Source organism: Sciurus carolinensis, chromosome 12 (genome assembly GCF_902686445.1).
Source record: "Sciurus carolinensis chromosome 12, mSciCar1.2, whole genome shotgun sequence".
Lineage (NCBI taxonomy): Eukaryota > Metazoa > Chordata > Mammalia > Rodentia > Sciuridae > Sciurus > Sciurus carolinensis.
The window spans coordinates 74,640,456-74,661,994 of NC_062224.1; the positions used below are offsets into that span (position 1 = coordinate 74,640,456).

General features: G+C 41.1%; 1 protein-coding gene across 1 annotated transcript in view; it reads left to right on the plus strand.

Annotated features, from left to right (window-relative positions):
- Positions 1-21,539, plus strand: part of Ptpn14 (protein tyrosine phosphatase non-receptor type 14) — a 170,851-nt gene that overhangs the window by 48,741 nt on the left and 100,571 nt on the right. The window contains exon 2 of the mRNA XM_047521103.1: positions 20,090-20,417. Coding sequence (XP_047377059.1) covers positions 20,244-20,417 — 174 coding nt within the window. The 5' untranslated portion in view covers positions 20,090-20,243. The remainder of the gene's footprint in view (positions 1-20,089; positions 20,418-21,539) is intronic.

Below are 21,539 nucleotides of genomic sequence, written 5' to 3' on the forward strand. Positions count from 1 at the left end.
CTTCTAGCTTTGTAGAAAAACCTAAAGTATCTTTGAATATTTAGCTCAGGAAAACTTGGATTGGTTGTCACAAGTTCCCCTGTCCTAAGACCAATTATTGGGAGGGTGGCCTTGTATTTGTTCACAACGTTGGAATTGAAGGGAAGGAGGAACTGGGTACCGCGAGCAAAGTCCCTTATAATCATAGGGTTAGTTTTTGACCTGTACTTTTATTACTAACAGCTAACATTTATTAGCACATACTGTATGCCACTTAGTGAGCAAAGCTGCTAAATTTGAGCTCTCCAAGTAGATTTGTGAGCTAGATAATCCTGTTAGTCTTTATTTAATAGATGAAACACTGAGTCTTAGCAAGGTCTGAACAAACTGGTCAAGTTGGTAAGATACAGAATCAGGACTTGAATTCAGGCATATCTGGCTCCCTGGACTATCCTGGAATCAGGTCTTAGCTTCAGTTCTCTTTTCATTCATTTGCTCAGCCATCTGACACAGGTGATGTGAAGCCTGCTGTGAATTAAGCTGTTTTTCATCTCCCATCCTGAAGTATGGATCGTCACTCAATGATGAACTTCTCAAAGACAAGAGCCAGGAAGTACGTAGTACTCATCTTTAGATCTAGTGTGTGATACCTTTTAGTTGCTCAGTGAAAATTAGTTCAATGAGTGAAAGCTAATGGTATTCCAGAACATAATAGGTATTTGGCATTTTAAGACCACAGTTGGTAGGGGAAAAGGATACGGCTCATAATGTTGCCTCACCTGGGTACTTGTAAATAATTTTTATGTGCCCAGCTGTGATCGATCCTGCCTTGTTTTGATACGTTAGTGTTGGTTTTTGTTTTTTTTTTTTTAATCGTGTAGAGAGTTGTTCTGGAGATGATTAAAACACTTTATGATAGGTGGTCTCCATGAGAATGCACAGCTGTTTCTGTCTTAAACTGTTTTATACCTATTCTCTAATATAGTGCTTGACACTTTGTAGGGACTTGATATATTTGCAATAATTTTTTAAATAGAAATTTTAGTTTCTGTTAAAAGTGTAGATTAGGTCATTGTTCTGAATTGTAATCTTTTTTTCATTCTGTGGATTGAGCTCAGGGGTGCCTACTACTGAGCTGCACAAGCACCCATTTTTATTTTTTATTTTGAGGCAGGGTCTCACTAGGTTGCCCAGGCTGGCCTCCAATTTGTGATCCTTCTGCCTCAGCCTCCTGAGTTGCTGGGATTACAGTGGTGTGCCATCATAACAAGGCCAACAGATTTGACTTCCTGTTGATTTTCTTGGCCCATAAGGAAGATTGGATTTCCTGTGGTCAATACAAAACTCATTTTGAGTTTGAGCGTAGATTATCCTGTATTTAAAAAGTTGGCTTATGCACTACGTGATATATTTAGAACCCTTACCTGCTTTTCTTGTGTCCTTATCTGTTTTTTTTTTTTGGTTCTGGGGTTGAAACCGGAGGTGCTTTACCACCGAGCCACATCCCCAACACATTTAATTTTTTATTTTGAGACAGGGTCTCATTAAGTTGCTTAGGGTCCAGCTAAGTTGCTGAGGCTGGCCTTGAACTTGCAGTCCTAAAAATTTTGTGTTGAATGGATACAATGTGCCAGCTCCGTACTGGTGTCTGTTTGGAATATTGGTAGCTTGTAGCATCTCTAAGAAAGCCATCCTGCAAGACTTTCCCCTAGACACAGCCATTTATGTTGCCATTGGCTCAGAGAGCGGGATACTGACAGCATTTACTCTTCCCTGGCACCTTAGAGTAGGCTTCCTCTACCCAGCCAGCTTATCTTTTAAGTCTCTGCTTAGTGTGTTGTTATCTCTTCACAAAATCCTTTCAAACATTTTCCTTTTGCTGTTTGCAAAAGATAAGTTGAAACTTTTTTTTCCGTTTTGCTCTTTCACTTGGATTTTATAATCTTTGATTCACCTTCTATAATTCTGGTCTGTCTGGGTTTTGAGAGCCCTCATCACGTGTTCCCTGCCTCCTCCACCTTTCCTCACTTTCTGCATCTTTCTTCCTCTCCTTTTTCTAGAAATGAAAATGACCCAGTGACTTTAGGATGTACCTGGGAAAATAGGCATACTTTACTAGAATTTGCTTTTATACTGGAATTGGCTCATGAGGAGCGGGAACAGTGCAATTTGAGTTAATTTCTGTACTTATCCTTGAAAATATAGAGGTATACAGATATTTTCCTGGTATTTGTTATTCTCTTGGTAGAATGAAAAGAAGATGCTTTAGGGAACATGACCAAAGTGCATAAGTTAACATGAAGTTAGGCATGTCTGGGCGACATTGGGCTTTTCCAGATTTACAGAGTTATGCCAAATTTAAAACTTGGGATATGTCAGTTTGTCATGTAAACATCTGAGAACTTAAGCATGTTTTGGTTTATTTTTTCACCACTACAATATCAAGATTGGCCTGTGTCCACTATCAAGGGGAGTGTGAGGGCTCAGGGAGGTTGTTTTTGTTGTTTGATCAGAAGGGGAACAATATTAGTAAATGCCAGTGGCAGGTGTCCAGAGTGGATGCAGGCACACATACATACTGAATAAAGACATTGATTTCCAGCCTCCCACTCCCTCTCATTGCAGTTCTTTTTCTTTATATTCTAGGCCCTGGCTGATCTAGCGACTTTGTTCCTATTGTTCCCACTGAGGTACTCCAAAGAGTCCATTTTCCTACTGAGGCAACTCTTTTTATATAATACTGCAAGTTGGTCCTGACTCTAAGGAGTACTTCCATTAGTAGAGAATTACTTCTTTTTTTCTCTATGCTTTATGGAAAAGTCATACTAATGTGTGATATTATGGCAAATGGTCGGCAACAGAGCCTAATGGAGAGTGCACGAACTCCCTCACTAGCCAGCGTTATCTTAGGCAAGTTACACAGACTCTGCAAACTTCAGTTTACCCATCTGTCAAATGGGGAAAATGCCTAACAAGAGTTGGTGTTGTGTTAGAAATAACATATGCACAGGGTTCAGTATGGAGGAAATGCGCCAGAAATGGCACCTGTCGTCTTTGATAAAATTAGAGCATGGTTTGATGCTGTGGACATTTATTGATCATAATTTGTTGACATGTCTTGACACACACACGCACACATGCACACACACACAGACCATAATGGTGTCAGCATCTGTAGAATTCTCTGCCTGGGGAGTCACTCCTCTTCATGGATTTGGGCTCAGTCCAACTTTTGCAGTTACATTAGCCTTCTGACTATACCAGTGGTGGAGGTGGGGAGTTGCAGGTCTAGGGCAATTATCTTTCTGGATTTCTCTTTAGGTCTACTTCTCCCAGTTCAGTATCCATTGGCTCTTCATTATTCACCTGTTCTCAGCAATTCCATGAAGAATTTCATACCTTTTCTCCAATGAGGCCTTGCACTGTTGGGTACCACAGATTCCCTAAACTGAGTGTGATGCTCCTGCTTTTCCCACTGAGATCAGAGTTCCAAAGGCTGCCTTCAAGGTATCCAAGGAGAGTCTTCCTAACCTGAGAAATGTTCCTGTTTACTGAGTCTGGGAGGTTCCATGGTGCCTCTTGTATTGTGGCAGCCTCCCAACTGCTGGGAGGGACCTTAGGTCCATTTATATGTGCTCAGAATAAAAACATGAAACATAGTAACTGCTCAATACTGCTACCTGAGATGACAGTGATGATGGTGGGCAAGGACGTAAGCTCTGTCTGCCCCTCCACCCTTCTTTCAGTATAATTGGCAGCACTAATGCTCTGGTAGACTCTGTTCAGTGCTTTCTGTTTAGTATAAATATGTAAGTATTATTTGCTGCTTGAATCAGGTGTGGTGTGTACATGACGTCTTCTTTTTTTTTTTGGTACTGGGGATTGAGCTCAGGGGCGCTCACCCACTGAGCCACATCCCCAGACCTATTTTGTATTTTATTTAGAGACAGGGTCTTACCGAGTTGCTCAGTGCCTCATCATTGACCTTGAGATCCAACTGCCTCAGTCTCCTGAGCTGAGATTATAGACCTGTACCACCAAGCCGGGCAATTTTTTTTTTTTTTTTTTTTTTTTGCAGTGTTGGGGATTGAACCCAGGTCCTTGTGCTTGCAAGGCAAGCACTCTACCAATTGAGCTATATCTTCAGCCCCAATGTTTTCTTTTTTGAACACATTCTTGTTTTTCCTTCAGTGGGTAAATGCCTCACCTTTTAATATGCTTGGTTTTCTTTGAACTTCTGACTAAGTCTTCCCACACACCTCCAACTGCTTTGAGTCTCCTCTCATAGCTTTCTGCGTGGTCCAGCCTTGGCAGATCATCCCAGCACCCCCTCCCTGAAGGCGCCCTCCTGGAGCCCTGTGACTTCCGTTCCCATCTGCACTGGGAGGGTACCACTTCCTTATAAAGACATTAGACAGTTCTCCTATTTTATAGTCCTTTCCTAGCCCACAACCTACTCACTTCCCTTGCAGAACAAAACAAAATACCTGGTGCCTTGTGTCTCTAAAAGTGAAGTGCACAGAAGGCCTGGCTGGCCCTGCCAGATTTTTACCCGCTGTTTGACTTTTGTAGTTGTAGACTTTCAGAAATCTTGTTTCATCAGACACACAGCTTTTGGCATCTATGCCTTGTGGATTTGGAGTGATTTTTCAGTTGGGAAAAAGGTGGAAACATCTTCATTTCACCATAGAAACCTACCTGTTAACTCTATGTTTCTAATTATTGACCAAATTAAAGTAACAGGAAAATAAGTGTTTTAATAATCTTGGATATTCCAGACCCATTCTCTACCTTCTCTTTCCTTTTGTCCTATTGTTTTCCTTATCTGGTACAGATGACAACATGGTTACATTCTCTGGGGTCTGTCTGTAGTGAGAGAACCTTTCCTTCAAATGCAGATTTTTATGCAAAAACCTGCCTTGAATAATAAGCCCATCTCCCTGAGTTAGGTTTGCTCATTTTAACATTGCAATTTAAATAAGACAAGGAGAATTTAGAGGTAATAGAGAACAGAGATAATTAAAGGATGATGAAATAGTGCCTGGAAAGAAGGTATGAAAGGTAGGGTTATTTATGTTGGGAAATATGAGGCAGGGAGTGTCCACATAAGAGCATTAAATGTAAAGTTGTACGGTAGGGACAGAGGTACCCAGTTGCCCTTCTCAGGATGAGAACATTTAAGGGGAGATGGAGGGCATTAACAATAGTGTATATAAATAGCAGAGCGGAGCATGAAACTAGCAGAAGAATAAGTATATATTACAAAGAAGTTTGAACACGGTGAAGATGGTTACTGGGATGAGCTGTCAAGCTGTGGCCACCTTGAGTAATTTTTCTTTGATGTTGTAAGGCATCATCTAAAAGTTCAAGTTAGCCTACAAGGTTCTAAGAACATTACACTTCTTCTGAATCAGTTCATTCTCCCTTGAGTGTCCAGGTTTAGGTACTAGAAGGAGGTCTTCTTTCTTCACCACCTGCCTATTTTAATTTGTCAAACTGAATTCTATGCAACTGTGCTCAAGAGCTAATAACTTCTTAGAGTTCCAACATGTGTGTAAATGAAACAATCATGCAATCATGAGATAAAAGTATTTAAATTTTTATTCTTGTCCTGTATTTGTTTGCATCTCCCGTTGTTTTTACTTTAAATATTGTATTTATGTGAACTACAGTGTTCTTAGATGTAAGCTTTAGCCCAAACCTCTCCATACTGGAAGGTTCTATTCTCTTGTAGAACCGTGTCCCTTTGCCTTCTCCTTTTTTTTTTTTTCCTTACCTTTGTAGATTACCCTGAGCCCTATAATAGTCTCCAGATGTTTGGTTGGTTGTTTTGCTGTGGTCTCTGCGCTGATCTCTTCCCTGCTGCCCAAAGTATCTACCACACTTGTTTTTAATTCTTACCTTGCATTGCATAGAACTTGGTAGGCAGAAAAGGGGGCCTTTTCTTGTCCTTTGGGAATACCACAATTAATATTCTGTGCTGTATGAATAATAGTGTTTGAGGGAGTATAGTTATTTGATGTTTGGGTCAAGAAATATTTTTTTGTAGTTACCACTTGGTGGAGGGCATCATATTTTTTTCAAACTGTCCTTAGAAGACTGCCTCTGAAGTTGTGGTGCAGTGGCTTAGCATTGGAGCCACTGAGAAAAGGGCTTGCTGACATCTTTGATGGTTCATCGCGCCCCAGGCTATGCCTGAGAGTCACAGTTCCCCAATTTATTGCAGACCTGATTTGGGGAGGCATTCTAAGTAGGCTCTGAGATTTTCTGTTACAAGAGAACACTGAGACGTCTATATATTCCTTTTTTGAGTTGAGATTTTCTGTTATTAAAGTATTTCTGCCATTTTTATGAGCCATAACTGATAACTGCATAATACCACTAAAAAAATCTATTCTAATATGAACTTGGTTCCTTTTATTCCAAGTTTCTTCCCTTTTTTACATGATGTAATGTATTGAAGTATTTAGGAGAACACATATTTCAACCATTTTACAGGTAAAGAAATGGAAGTCATAGCTTTTGCATTTGTCAGCAATTTGGGAAGCAATTTAGGAATATGCAATAAGAGACTTCTAAGTAAATAACTTTTTATAGCTTTCAATTTAAAAAGGGTCCTTAAGAGTCCACTCTAAAGAAAGAATCAAGGCTGGGGGGTGTAGCTTAGTGATAGAGGCCTTACCTAGCATGGGCTGTGGGCCAGAGCTTAATCCCAGCACCATTTAAAAAAAAAAAAAAAAAAAAAAAAAAGAGTCAAAGACACAGGTAGATCATTTTGATAGTGAAAATCAAAATAGTGTAGAGTATTGTGCAACAATTTAAAATTATTTTTGAAAACTTTTATATGAGAAAATAATACATAATTACAATTAATGAAAGATATTAAACTTACTACAGGCTCAATCAGGTAAATAAATTAAACATAATTAATAGAATGTGACATTATATACAAAAGTTTTAAAGTGAGCCTCTGGGTGGTGACATGATGGGCTATTTTTTTTTCCTTTTAGTTTCATGTAGTAATTTGATTTTCTTATAATTTGTTATCAGAAGATATTAAATGCTATTAAAATTTTTAAAGTAGTTCAAGATTGACATTTCTAAGGCCAGTAATTTAAAAGAATGAAAACTCATCCAAGTTCCAGGGTTTACGTGGTTTTAATCAGTTCTGATTTTGAAAAGGAATGCTTGATCCCAAGTTATTTTTGTTTTGTGTTTTTTCTTCTTCTGGTCAACATATGATTGTGTGTGGTACTCAAAGCCTTTTAGTAAGGGGAGTGTTCTAAATATTGTTATTTATGAAGGGTCAGATATGGTACTCGTGCATCTTACAGTATAACTGGGCTCTGAGCCAGCTTCTGCCACCTGCTAACTCTGGAACTTTGGCCAAGTTATGTAGTCTCAGTTTGCTTACCTGTAAATTGGGATCATGAGAATTAAATGAGATAATGCATGTAGAAGTCTTCAGCACGATTCTTGGCACATAGCAATAATTAAGTTTGATTATAGCTGGAATGACAAATGATAACTACTATATTATTACAACTGAAGAAACATTTTTTCCAGTTCTCTTAAATATAGTATTTAGGAGTAGTAAGTGATTTTAATTTTTTTTCTAATACAATTTTAATTGAAGACTAGTAGTGTTTCTGCTCTGTTGCCCTATTCCCTTTAAGGATGGAAATGCTCCATAACTTTTTCCAAGCTCATGTTGATATAAATGCACACAAGATGACTGGATTTATGCTGGTTTTGCCACACATATGACTCTGCAGCTTTTCCTACTTAAAAGTATACCATGGGAGTTGCTCAGAGCCAATGTTTGTTGACAGCTGCATGATGCCAGAATTTATTTGGACATTACATCGGGGTTGCTATCGTTCCTCACCCTCTACTGTAGTCATTGTTTGCTGTTGCATCCTTATGTATAATCCTTAAGATTTGTTGCTTTTATTTCAAATGAAATTTTCCCCAAAGTGGCATTGCTGAGTCACAGTATGTGCTAATTATAGTGCAGAGGGATTTGGGATGACAAAAGTGGCGTAAGCTTTGTTGGTTCCTGCCTTCTTACAGTCTAATTGGAGAACAGATATGCAATTTATTTTCCCAGGGTCTTTTTTTTTTTTTTAAACTTCTGTAGAGAAATTTTATTAACTGGTATTTAGTTTCAGGAAAGTTTGAAATCCGTAGCATTCTGAAGCACAGGTATAAACCAGAAGAGCAAAGGGACCTTCTTGAATTAGGTTTACACTATGTGGTATTTGATGTGTTTATTAGATACAGATTTGCTAGAAATTGTGCATATCTTAAGTTGTGTTTTGTTTTGTTTTGCTACTGGTGAGTGAACCCAAGGGCACTCAACCACTGAGCCACATCCCCAGCCCCTTTTTCTGTATTTTATTGAGAGACAGGGGCTCACTGAATTGCTCAGGCTGGCTTTGAATTCGGAATCTCCTGCCTCAGCCTCCCAAGCTGTTGGGATTACAGATGTGCACCATGGCGCCCACTGTCCTAAGTTTTTCAGTGTTTAAGAACTGAAAGCCCCACTTAAAAACGCAAGCAGTTGTCATTTGCTTTCCTGTCCCCGCTGTGCTCAAATCCCACAGGGGTGCAGAAGGCAGTGGAGCCATCCCTGCAGGCAGCGCCCCATCTCCAGAGGCCCAGTCTTGCTCAGCACTGATGCATGTGCAACTGAGCCATCTTCATTTCGAGGTTACCAATGGTAACAGGAATGACAGACGCTAACAATGTCTTTACAGCAGAGCAGCCACCTGCTACAGGTAGAGAGGTTCTTTTTCTCTGTAAGGTCACTGAGAACTACTTGGTATAACAAGTTCTTCCAAGTGCCTACTTAAGTAGTGTGGGGTATGTGTCTTTACAAGGCAGGGGACAGAGAAGAAAGGGCACTTGAGATGTCTCTGTGCTGCATGTATGAACATGTAGTCTACCTGCAGTAGGTAGCAGGACTATCTCTGTTTAGAAGCTTTGTTTTCCTTCATTAGCAATTAGCATTTGGTTGCATCAGTTGGAATTACACAGCTCTGTAACAGCTGACACTAGTTCATACCTGTTTTCATTCTTTCTCCCCTCTGATTCAGCTTCTTGGCTCTGGAGCAGTGATTGCGTCATGACACTTTCGAGCCCGCTTGGTTGGCTCCCCGACTCCCTAGAGTGGTCACAGATCTGAAACCCACCCTATTACACTTCCAACTCACTGGGATCTGTAGTTGCTTGTTTTGCTGTCACGTTTTGTCTCTTTATGATGAATAGCTTTAATTTAAAATTTCTTTGCTCTGTAATTGGTGGCTTGTTGAAAGCAGTTTGTGGCACAGGGCAGTCTGTATGTTTCCTTGGGTTTCCTGTCGTAGTTAGTAAAATAGCAACTGCAACGATAATGGCAGTGATTTCAAACACAAAACTAAGGCTTACTGTTTGCCAGGAATTTAGATACAGATTCAGCCTCCCTAATCTGAAAATCTTAAATGTTTGCAAAATCCAAAACTTTTTGAGCATGGACATGATGCTGTCTAGTGGACAGTTCCATGCCATGAAGCTTTGTCTTATGCACAAAATTATTAGATATTCTATAAAATTACCTTCAGAGGATGTATACAAGGCTTATATAAAACATAAATGAATTTCATGTTGAAACTTAGGTCCCAGACCCCAAGCTCTTTAATTATGTACTATTCCAAAATCTGAAGGAAAAAAAAAAAAAACAAACCAGAAAATTGAAGCACTTTTGTTCCCAAGTATTTTGGATAAGGGATAGCCCATGTGTATTCTTAACTGATAGAATTGTCACAACAACTCTGTGTGGTGGGTGCTGTTCTTATCTCCATGTTAGAAATGAACGTGATGAAGCAGCTTCTGAGCCGTGGTTATGCACTATGCAAGTGACATTCATGGATGTGACTATGTCGGGGTGAGGCTCACTGGTTGGGCTGGAGAGACCCGTGCGTGAGCGGGGCGGCACACCCAGGGAAGCTAAGTACTGTAGATGCTCAGATCTAGACAGAATTGGCAGAGTCGCTTGGCCACTACTCACTGTTTGCATAGGAAGTGACACGGATGAGTCCTCCCATCTGAGAGCCCTCTACCCATGAGGGAAGTTGAGGGAACTCACTCAGGCATGGGCAGGAAGGAATGGGAAGGGGAGGTGTGGAAACTTTGCTGAGGGAGGTCACAGGCAACCAATTCTCACAAAGAATCCCTCTCTTCTCCAGATCTGTCCCTTCAGGATGCACTTCTCTACAGGAGGGTGAAGTGAATTAAAGGTGTGTTTGTCTTCAGCGACTTTCCTTTGCTTTAAGTCATATGCCCAGGATGTAGAATCTCTGTGGTTGCTTTTATGATGGTGTTTTTTGAAGAAGTCCTGTGCAGTGGACTTGGATTCTCCCACGTTATAACGCAGAGTGCAGTGGGTGGAAAGCCATCGAGGTGAGAGACACTGGCAGGGTTCTGTGGCTGAAATGGGACCCAGATTCTGCTGCCCTCTGGATAAAGCATCCTAGGACTGAACTTGGGTCCCAGCCTCACGGTTCATGTCTGCCATGTCTGAATAACACTCACTGCAGGTGCACAAAGATAGACTGAAGGTGGTGTGTCAGAGCCTTGTTGAATGTGGTCCCTGCTATTGTCATTGTTACCTTTCTATCACTAGGTCATAGCTTCTAACTCCCTCCTTCGTAAAAGCAGCCTGGTTCATTGGGTCAGAGAGAGCTCCAAGTTCTGAGCTTGACTGTTGTTGGTCATTGTATGATCTTGGGCAAGGCCTTTGACCTCTCCAGCCTCAGTACCCTCATTTGTAAAGTGGGATAATAGAAATAGCCCTCTCATAGGCTGTCGGAGATAATGTTTAGTAGACTACCTTGTCATTATGTCTGCTTGATAAGTGGGGGTGCTCATTTTTGCCTGCTGAGTGCTCTGACACTTTCGGGTATCTCCCATTCTGGTTGCTGGTTATGATTAGTCTGATATTCCAGGACACATCATAGTGGGTGTGTAGATACTGACAGCAAAAGAACTGGAATTGGAGAATTGCAGATTCCAAGGTCTCTCAAAGAAGGGTGGGGTATCTCAGGACAAAGCATGGCTGGCATGAATAGACAGAATGCTCATTTGAGAAGTAAACCAGAGTCAGGTGTTCTCCTGATAGCATTGATCAAGTAAGCTTCCTGGGAAGCATTAGGCCCGGTGGACTGTTTCTTTGTATTTTAAACTACATTTTAAATAACTTGTCATCTTACTTACTTAAGATTTTTTTTTCCCTGCTGTCAGTTTGACCTTGCTAAATGCATGCTTTATTTTGGAAGGAAGAGAAGTTCAAGTTGGAGGTGAAATTTGGACCCCTTTTAAAGAGGAGATTGTTACCTATTTTGCCAGGTTACTCTACAAAGTATCATTTAAGAAACATTTTACTTTAAAAAAAATTCAACTTTTTATTATGGAAAATTTCAGGTACATACAAAACAGACTTGTAGAGAATAGTGGTGACCTCTGACACACTGTCTTCCAGCTTGGACTCCTGTCGGCTTATGGCCGGTGGTGCCTCATCTATACCCACCCTCAATTACTCTACCTTCATGATTTTTAAAAGCAAATCCTAGGTCATAATTTATTCATAAATATTCAAGATGTACTTTGGCTACCTTCATAGAAAAGTTTTAGTGAGGTCAGAAATGAAGATTTAGATCCATCCTGTAGGAAAATTAAAAAATCATATCTCTAGCAGTCTGAAGGCAGTAATCCTCAAAGCAGGCCATGGGGAAGTGATTTTTTTTTTTTTTTAAACAGGGGGCTTTCCAGATTTTTTGCCTCTTGCAGCCCCCCAATTTGAAAATCATGGCATTTGGTAGTTCATAGAGCTGGTTTGCTTCTGAGTGTTAGAGGAACATAAGGCAGAGAAGCACCTTGTAGGGGGAAGGTGATTCCAGATAGCAGAGCCTTTACCTCTCAGGATCCTTTCTTCTTCTTCTTCTTCTTTCTTCTTCTTCTCCTCCCTCCTCCTCCTCCTCTTCCTCCTCCTCCTCCTCCTCCTTTTCCTTCTCCTCTTCCTCCTCCTCCATGAATGGGACTTATATTATCATGTATTTATCTTCTGCCTTCTTACTCAGATTATGCTACTTTCCTTTCTGAGGTGTACTTGGCTGTAGAAATTAGCAGATTGTTTTGAAATTAGAATAAATTGCTATTTGTCTTGGAAGAAATCAGGAATCAGCACTGTTGGGTCTTGCAAAGTTGCCCAGGATTATACTGGATGGTATTTAATCATTGCTATTTAATACAGGCATTTTTTGGATACAGCTTTCCATGCTGTGATGTGTTTGTTTGTATCATTACCCTATCACCTCCCTTACTGTCATTTGCATTATGCGTTACTGTGTTTGTCTGTGATAGCCCCTTGTCTCTTTGAAATCTGCAAAGGGTGCTGGAAAGCAAGGTGAAGGAATTCACAAGAAACTGTATATAAAGTTTGACAAAATGAACTGAGGATATACTTGTGTTTCCCAAGCACTGTCTCTGATGCCAGAATTAAGGATGTTGTTGCCCCATTTCTGTTTTCAGCTCTAGCTGCCTAGACTGTGCTGTAGCCACTTTCACGTGTAGGTGAGGTAGCATTGCACTGGAGAGTAACAGGGTGGGAATCTATGTCTTCTAATTTCAAATGCAGCTAAAGAAAGGCTTTGAAAGGTCATTTATGTGGCTAGTGTGTAGGAAAGTTGGAAAAATTTCCACCTCACCACTGAGTATTTGAAAGCAGGAAGGAAATAATGGAACTTCAAAATGTGCTCTTTAAAACTGTTCTTTAGCAACTAAAGTTAGGGACTTATGTTTTAAACCTTGCACCAAACCTTTACTTGGCTAAAAATAATTTGATGTAAGGATAGGATTTGAGAGGTATGCAGTTCAAAAGTTGATGGGTAGCCCCAGCTGCTTGGGAGACTGAGGCAGGAGGATCGATTGAGCTCGGAAGTTAACCCAGCCTGGGTCACATAGCTAGACACTGTCTCCAAAAAAGATGATGAAGAAGAAACTGATAGTCATTAATTTGCACCAAACTCCACTGCCTTTCTGCTCTTCTTTAAGGGAAAATCAGAGGAGACAGTTTTAACACTCCTTTCTTTGCCTCTTTTCCCCATCTATTTTTTTAGCCTCTCCTTAGGAAGATGAGAGGGTGTACATGAACCTGGAGCTATGTGATGTGCAGTCCGTACATTGATTTTTTCCTTTTTCACACCCAGGTCAGGGTTACATAGTTCTACAAGGTGTGCTTGGGAGCTGTAATAATGTGGAATGCTGGCAAAATTTCAAGGGCTGTTGGTAAATATAAGATGCAGCTGAATAGCTGTTAGCTTCTTTGGGCAGTTTCAGAACTTAGAAAGATAAAGTCAAGTGTACTCAGCATAACATGGGAAATAAAAAGAAAGTGTGAGGAACACGTTTAGGACTTCAGTTTTAATTTCTTTCATTTTCCTAAAGTCTGGGCGTCATTCAGTTGAGAGGATTAAGCTATATTTGGATGATATTAGTGAAAGATCTCTCTACTTCTTAACCATCCTGTTTAAAGATTATTTTATCAGCCAAGACCTTTTTCTAAGTATGAGAAAGCTGTCTTTGTGTTTTCTGCTTTGAAGTGTTTTTTTTTTTTTTTTTTTTTTCTTTTTGGTGATATGGTTTTTGATTATTAAGAATGGGAATACTGGAAATTCATAGTTCATAGTTAATGATGGAAAGTTACATCTTCGGGCTTGTAGCGATCTGATGGACTGCTCAGGAGTGGATTTTAGAAGTGACTTTGAAGCTTCTCTGTGTGTTCTCTCCCCCGTAGCCTATTCTATAGAAGTTCTTTAAAGTATAGTGTTTACAGAGCAAATATCCCAAGAAATTGCTTTCAGCAGTCACGGGCACACTAAAAACACTTCGTATCACATCATTAAGTTCCATTGTAATTTTGTGTGTGTGTGCAGGGAACTTTCATGGGATGTGTGATCTCTCTCCCTGAGACCACCCCCAGTTTATAAGCCACAGTAAAGGCTGGAAAAGGAAAACTGGGGTGGTGGGGAATTTTTTTGGAAATCTGAGCTCTTTTTTTCCCCCCTAAAGCACCAGTGAGCTGAATAACAACTCTCATCTCTGTTCTTCAGAGTGTAACCCTCTCTTAAGACCCCAAAAGTCAGACTCATAAGGCTCCAAATTTCTCCAGGGATCTAAAGAGTCATTGAAGTCACTCTGTAGGCTCTTGCCCTGCCTTGGCATCAAAAACTCGTTTTTCTCTCTTTCATCATAATGACAAACATTGACTTAGCTTCCTGCTGTGCACAGAGCTCCATTTTATGATTATAGGAGACCACCCAGCAGAACCGACACACATCTTTCCTTTCGGGATTCTAACTGGGGAGCTGAGTGCGGGGGTCACTATAGCATGAGAGAAACCGAGCCATGCCAGACGCTGTGGAGATGCAGCCTTATCCATTCTCAGACCAAAGGTAATTTGCGATCCTTTTTCTCTCCTGTGGGAGAAAAAGGACAGTTGACTAAGATAAGACATGTATTGACTAAGATAAGAAGGTGGCTGGAATCTTCCCATTCAGGACTGTCCCCTAAGAGGGCATTTAGTCTCTGATTGACTCCTTCACACGTCAGGTGTCAGAGTTGGGAAAATAACCAGGTAGCAGTGGTTCGGCTGGGAGAATGCCCTTTATGCTCTGTCAGTGTCCCCATGGGACTGTCCTCCCTTCACTGAACTCTTTTCTGTCCTTTGCTTTGCCTTCTCTGCCTCTATGGTGGCTGGTGAGTCAGTAAAATTCTTTGCACCCCTGCACGGCCACCCTTGAGCAAACCTAGCACACTCTGAGCAGGTTAGGAAGGGAGCTTGCCCACACCTGCTGAGTGCTCAGGAGAAACCTTTTCTCATTTCCTTCTCACAAATAGGTGGGGGATACTGTCTTCATAGATCAGCCTCAGAGGATGGTGATTTGTCATTCAGTCCTGGCCTCTGGTTAACACGAGTTCCTTCTTGAAGGTTTGTTCGTGTCCCTTACAGTTAACCTTGACCTGTAGGGAGGGTCCCCAGCTCAGCTGCAGCTCTCTCTTCTTTGTCTGGCAGCATTTTTCCTCAGCATAGTGGTTAGCATTCAGTTTGTAATTTCTTTACTGCTCTAGGGACCCTGGGAACTAGGGAATTAGGGGACTTGGTGGCACTTTTCCCCTTTGCTTTGTATTCTAAATTTCTCCAGTCACTGAAGGCTGCATAAAGCCTAACACTCTTATCCAAGGCTACTTTCTTTTCTAAGATGCACCCAGGCATAGAAATTAGCAGTTTGTTTTGAAATTAGAATAATTGCTCTTAGCAATTAGGAGTTAGCATTGTTGGGTTCTTGCTAAGTTGCCGAAGCTGGCCTTGAACTTGTGATCCTCCTGCCTCAGCCTCTTGAGTAGATGAGATTACAGGTATGTGCCACTCATTCGGCTAGCATTCAATTTTACCATCAATATTACAATTTTTTTTTTTTGCTCTAATTTCATGCACAATTCTTGGCAATAGTTGCAGCAGTTTGCTATTTACCCAATGTGTTCTGGAAGCATAGATAAATAAATCTACGTATTTGAAGTAACTTCTTATTTGTTTTTAAAATTGGCTTTATTTTGTAGAGCAGTTTTAGGTTCACAGCAAAATTGAACGGAAGGTACAGATATTCCCCATACCCCTCCTCAAAACATACACAGACTCCACTGTTGGCACCCACCACCAGAGTGGTGTGTTTGCTACAACTGATGAACCTACACTGACAAATCATTATCCCTAAAATCCATCATTTACCTTAGGGTTCCTTCTGATTTTTTTTTTTTAAAGGGAACTATCTATTTTTTAAAAATAAACTTATTAATAAACAGAGTGAGGACTCTAATTTTATCTCTCTTGAAAAGCAGTTTGCATCGAGAAGGTCAAAGGTGTCATAAACTTGGGACCTTTCTATGAGCATATGGCATCTAGCCGTTTTATAATAGTCATGTGATAAAGTGAATGGGATGAAGCCCCAGAGATCCACATGGGGAGAATCAGAAAGGTGCTTGGAGCCAGGCATTGAACAGAAAGGAGATGGTGCAGAGTGGATTTTGCATCAAGTCCCGCTGTATGGTGGCATATTTCAGTCCCTGCTCTCTCCAGGACTAGCAGGGAGCTGAGTTTTGTTTGAGGTAGAAGTATATGGCTGTCTGTGTGGTTCAAAGGGGGAACTTGACACCTGTGCTGTAGATTCTTGGAGAGCTTAGAAATAGTGGCTAATTCATTGACTATTAAAAATGTTAAAAGTGAAAGGAATGAAGAGATTGCTAACCCAAACATTGTAGTTTAATCTCGGACCGATTGTTACCTGGGAAAATTTAGGCATAGCTCTTCCTAAAGGTAAGGGTCATCCAAAATGAGTGCCTAAAAGTTCTTTCCAGAAGCAGAACTCTAAATGTCACAAGCTTTTATCCTAGGAAAGTGGTGTGTGTGGGAGAGATGGAAAAGTGCTGGCTCTGGAGGAGCATATCGCCAAAGCATGTTAATATTTTTATTAGTATATTAAAATAAGCACAAATGACTGTGGGAGTTGAAAGAAAGGACTCCTTGTCTCTTGGATTTAGAGAAGTTCATTAAAAGAGGCAGGAGCATTTAAATAGAGCTTTAGAGAGTAGCTGTGAACATTTTAAGTACCTTTTTTTTTTAAAAAAAATATTCTTTAGTTGTCAGTGGACCTTTATTTTACTTATATGTGGTGCTGAGGATCGAACCCAGTGCCTTACACATGCTAGGCAAAGTGCTCTAACACTGAGCTATCATCCCAGCCCTAGTACCTTCTTCTTAACTTTTGTTTTTGAATATGTTTAGTTATACAGAAAAGGTAAATGAGTTGGAATGAATATCTGTATGCAGATATCCAGACAGCTGGATTCAACACTGTTAAAGTTTTGTCACATGTTTCGGTTCTGAATTTGTATATGTGTGTATGTGTTGATTAACCATTTTAAAGTAAGTGCAGGCATCATGATCATTGTATCCCTGATAAGAAGGCCCCTGGGGGCTGGGGTTGTGGCTCAGTGGTAGAGCGCTTGCCAAGCATGCATGAGGCTCTGGGTTTGATCCTCAGCACCACATAAAAATAAAGGTATTGTGTCTACCTACAATTAAAGCAAACCAGCAAATAAGCAAAAAATATATATATAAAAGAAAGCCACTGGCATTTTCTAACACCATTCTCTTCCATAACTGCAGTCCACTCTCAAAAACTCAAGAAAACCAACAATAACACATTGGCATCATCTCATTTCTATTTTTTAAGTTTTTATAGTGATCTCATATCTTTTGTAACTTTTTTTTTTTTCTCCAAACCTGGATTTAATCAATATGGACACATTACATTTTATTTTCCTAAATCCCCTCTCCTCAAAGGCAGCCCTTTCTACCTGCCTCTCCCAGCTCCCTTCCCCATATTCAGTTTTTGTTCCATGGTATTGACTTTCAGAAGGACCAGAATGATTTTATTACAACTTTTTTTTGTTGATATCTTGTCTACAAGTTTCTTGCAAATAGAAGATTTAGAAAGTCTTTTTAGAACTTGGAATAGGTCTGGCTGGGTGTAGTGGCACGTACCTGTAAATCCCAGCGACTCAGGAGTCTGAGGCAGGAGGATCACAACTTCAAGGCCAGCTTCAGCAACTCAGACCCTGTCACAAAGTTAAAAATAATAGGACTGGGGATGAGGCTCAGTGGCGCAGTAACCCTGGGTTCAATCCCCAGAACCAACCAAACAAAAAAAACCCAACTCAGAATAGGTATTTTCTGAGAAAAATACTACCTGATTGTTGTTAGCCATGAATATAAAGATGTTGCTCCTGACATAGTATTTTCAATAGGTGATCTGCAAAATAATCTTTATGCACAAAACTAATATAGGCCAGAAGACATTTGAATAATTAGAAAATACATTAAGTTGGAGTTCTGTTTAATATTGGTAGCCCTGTGGTGGTGACTTACATTCTTTCCTGTGTGTGTGTCTTGTTTATTCTGACAACTGCCATCATCTGCACATATTGCTTTTCTCTCTATTTCACTAGAGAGACACACTATTTCACTATTTCACACACTGTGTGTTATGAACATTGTCCTGTCGACTAAATCATGGAGATTGTTTTTGCTAGGATAGACATGCACCAAGCAGGCCACATTCTTGCATAGGTGTTTAAGGTGAGACACACCCAAATATAAAGTGCCTGGCCCAAGATTAGAAACGTGGCTTGTGATCACAGAACAAATATTTTTCTCTGTTTGAGGCTCTCTGGCTCATGTCGGCTTGAAATCCTGGCCTCTCTGCCCTGTGCTTCAGGAAGTTGAGGGGAATTTGTTATTCATAAACACTTGGGGGCTATTCATTTGAATTCTACCTCCCCTTTCTTTTCCTTTGGTGGGTCCTTCCATATTTTTGTACCTATCAGGAGATCAGGTCGGCCTACCTTGGAGGTAAACACGATGCGCTGCCAACGTGAAGTGAGTTAGAGATGTGAATAGATTTTACCAAGCCAGAGTTTCTAGCACATGTATTTTAAGCCATCATAAAGCATATACCTGTCATGTTAAGGAATGTGCCAAAGGCAAGTATCAAAGTTCTGCCGTGGCAGTGCGGGAGTGTGTTTTGCTGTGTTGTAGGCTTATACCCTGACAACCTCCGGGAGGCCTGGGGTGTTGGCAGGGAGTGGTCTATAAATATTGAAGCCATCTTATTTATTAATCTAAGAATTCCTGCAACTAATGAGTTATTCCTATTTGTCCTCCTGATTGTCCTGGGGCTCAGGGATAATTCTGTGTTGGTGGATGGAGGGAGGGAGAGGAACATAGGTGGGTCTATCTGGGTTAGGGAATCAAGTTCAAAAACAGATGAGCTAGAACTGGTTCTTTGAGCTCAATGGAGAACAGACTATTTGGATAGAAAAGTTTTGTGGATATTTCTGGGTTTTTCGAAAGATAACGTTTCAGGAGCCTCCCAGCCAGAGCATTGCTGGTGCAGGATAGAATGGTCAAGCTACTTTGGTTGTTGTTACTTTGTCTGGTGTTCTCCATGGCAATAATGTCATCATTCTCATTTGGTGGGACATCGGGATGCCAGTAAATCTTGTTACTAGTTAAGTTAAATTATCAGTAATTTTGGTGACAGGGCTTTTATATCAGGCATATTATAAAGGAACATTTAGACAGAGTGTTTCCACACATCTGTCTAAATATTTGTTGAAAAAAGGACAAATAGTTGTGCATTTAAGTACATTAAGGAGTTCACATGTTTTAGGGGCCAGGCTGTAGCTCAGTGATACAGCATGGGCTTAGCATGTGCCAGGTTTCTAGATTCAATCTCTGGTAACCCCACCAATATATATACTTACATGTATATTTTAAACCCACCTGTATATTTTAAATTATTTTTAAAAAGAGAAAAGTAACTGATTACATGAAATGTGTATTCCTACCATTTTACATCATTCTAAGTAAAAATAATATATAATAAAATATAAATGTTAAAAATAAAAGCTAAAGACATTAATAAAAAAAAGGAGGTAATGTTATAAAGAGCAAGGAAGAACAAGATCAAATTTTAAGTTCAGTGAGGCAATGCAATCACTGCACCTCTTTCCATCTGTAAAGAAATTCATACTCTAGGAGGTTCATGAGATTCAAATGAGAACATAGAAGTTAAAGTGCTCCAATTCCGCTCCTAGTGCTTTTTCTGAGCAGATAGTATTGTGGAGTGGGAAGAGCACGTGAGTTGAAGTTGCATGGACATTGGTTTGAATTCTGGCCTTGCAATTAAGACTGTGCATCATGGTTGAGTTCTTTAGTTTGTCTGAACTCTGCTTCAGCAAAGTGGCTTTTATCATGTCATTCTTATAAGACAGGGCAGAGTGCATGGTCTCTGCCAAAACCCTCAGGAGCTCACATCTCCTGGTGCTGGGACCTGGTTGTTCACCTTCCTCTGTGGTGTGTGTGTGTGTGTGTGTGTGTGTGTGTGTAGTATGTACCACACTATTGAGACTTCCCTTCCAGCACATGACCAGACCGTTTCTTTTCTTTCTGCAGCTGTCTTCCAGGGGGCCACACTGGGCATGGACACCGCTTTCTGTACCTGCAGGAGCACAGGTGGTAGTGTGATCACCCAGTCACAAAACTGCTAAGGCCACCTCAGGGGCGTGTGCGCCAGGATAGGAGGGCGGCATCGGAGGGCCACAGAGCCATGCCTTTCGGTCTGAAACTCCGCCGGACACGGCGCTACAACGTCCTGAGCAAGAACTGCTTCGTCACCCGAATCCGCCTGTTGGACAGCAATGTTATTGAATGCACACTGTCTGTGGAAAGCACAGGGCAAGAGTGCCTGGAGGCTGTGGCCCAGAGGCTGGAGTTGCGGGAGGTAAGAGTGTGCACATGCACGTGCTTGTGCCTGTGTCTGGGGGGCGTAGGAGGGTCCTCTGGGTCCCTAGAGGATCCAGCCAGTTGTTTCTTGTCACCTGCCCTGCTTATTAGCCTAAGTGATGTGTTCATAAGAATGTTGCTCTTTTAGCATGGGGACAGTCTCAGACTTGAGTGGGTCAGACGTGTGCCGAGGTTGCCGAGCCAGGACAATGCCTAGAGCTTATGCAGTGTGGCAGGTCCCTGTTGTTTCCACCAGCACGAGGTTTGCTGGGAAGTAAAAATGTGCGACTCTCCCCATCAAAGTCATTTTTTTTCTTTGAAACAACTGAGTGGGTAGCTGGTATCTTGGCATTACCATCACAGATCAAGGAGAAAACGCCCACATTCGGTATGTGTGCAGCTGCTTTTCTGTTTGTTTGTTTCTATATTTTCCTCTTGAAAAAGAGAAAAAGCATTTAAAGTAAATGTGACCAGTGGGACTTTAGGGACAGATTGTAAAATGAGGATTTGTTCCTTTTAAGATCCTCAGAGGGGATTGGGGTTGTGGCTCAGTGGTAGAGCTCTTGCGTAGCACGTGAGGCACTGGGTTCGATCCTCAGCACCACATAAAAATAAATGTTTTAAAAAAGGTATTGTGTCCAGTTACAACTAAAAAAAAAAATCTAAAAAAATTCCTCACAGTCCTGGGTTTCTTTGTACCATCTATGAGACTGCTTGAACTGTAAGCATCCTGAGGGCTGACCATTTAGAAGGTCACTTTGTCATTCTTTAGAAGAGACCTGGGGCAACACAAGGGCACTGTGTCGTTCATGACAGGCAAGCCCTGCTTTTCTCAGCCTTACACTCAGGATGAGAGACTTGTATGAGAAATCCACACCAGTGTGACAGCCTGGTGTCCTGACTGGTGGGCGGCGGGGAGGGGGCGGGTGAATGACTGTCAGTGCTGAGTGCTGCGGGCCTCTGAGATGCGCAGTCCTGAGCATCAGGAAATGCTTTGCGATCTTCAGAGGCCCTCATGGGGTCCAAGTGACAGCACTGACAGGGACCATAGGTGATAGAGGAGGGGTGATGGTCACTGCTGGGAGTGAGCATATGTAGTGTCTTTCCCTCGGCACTAGGG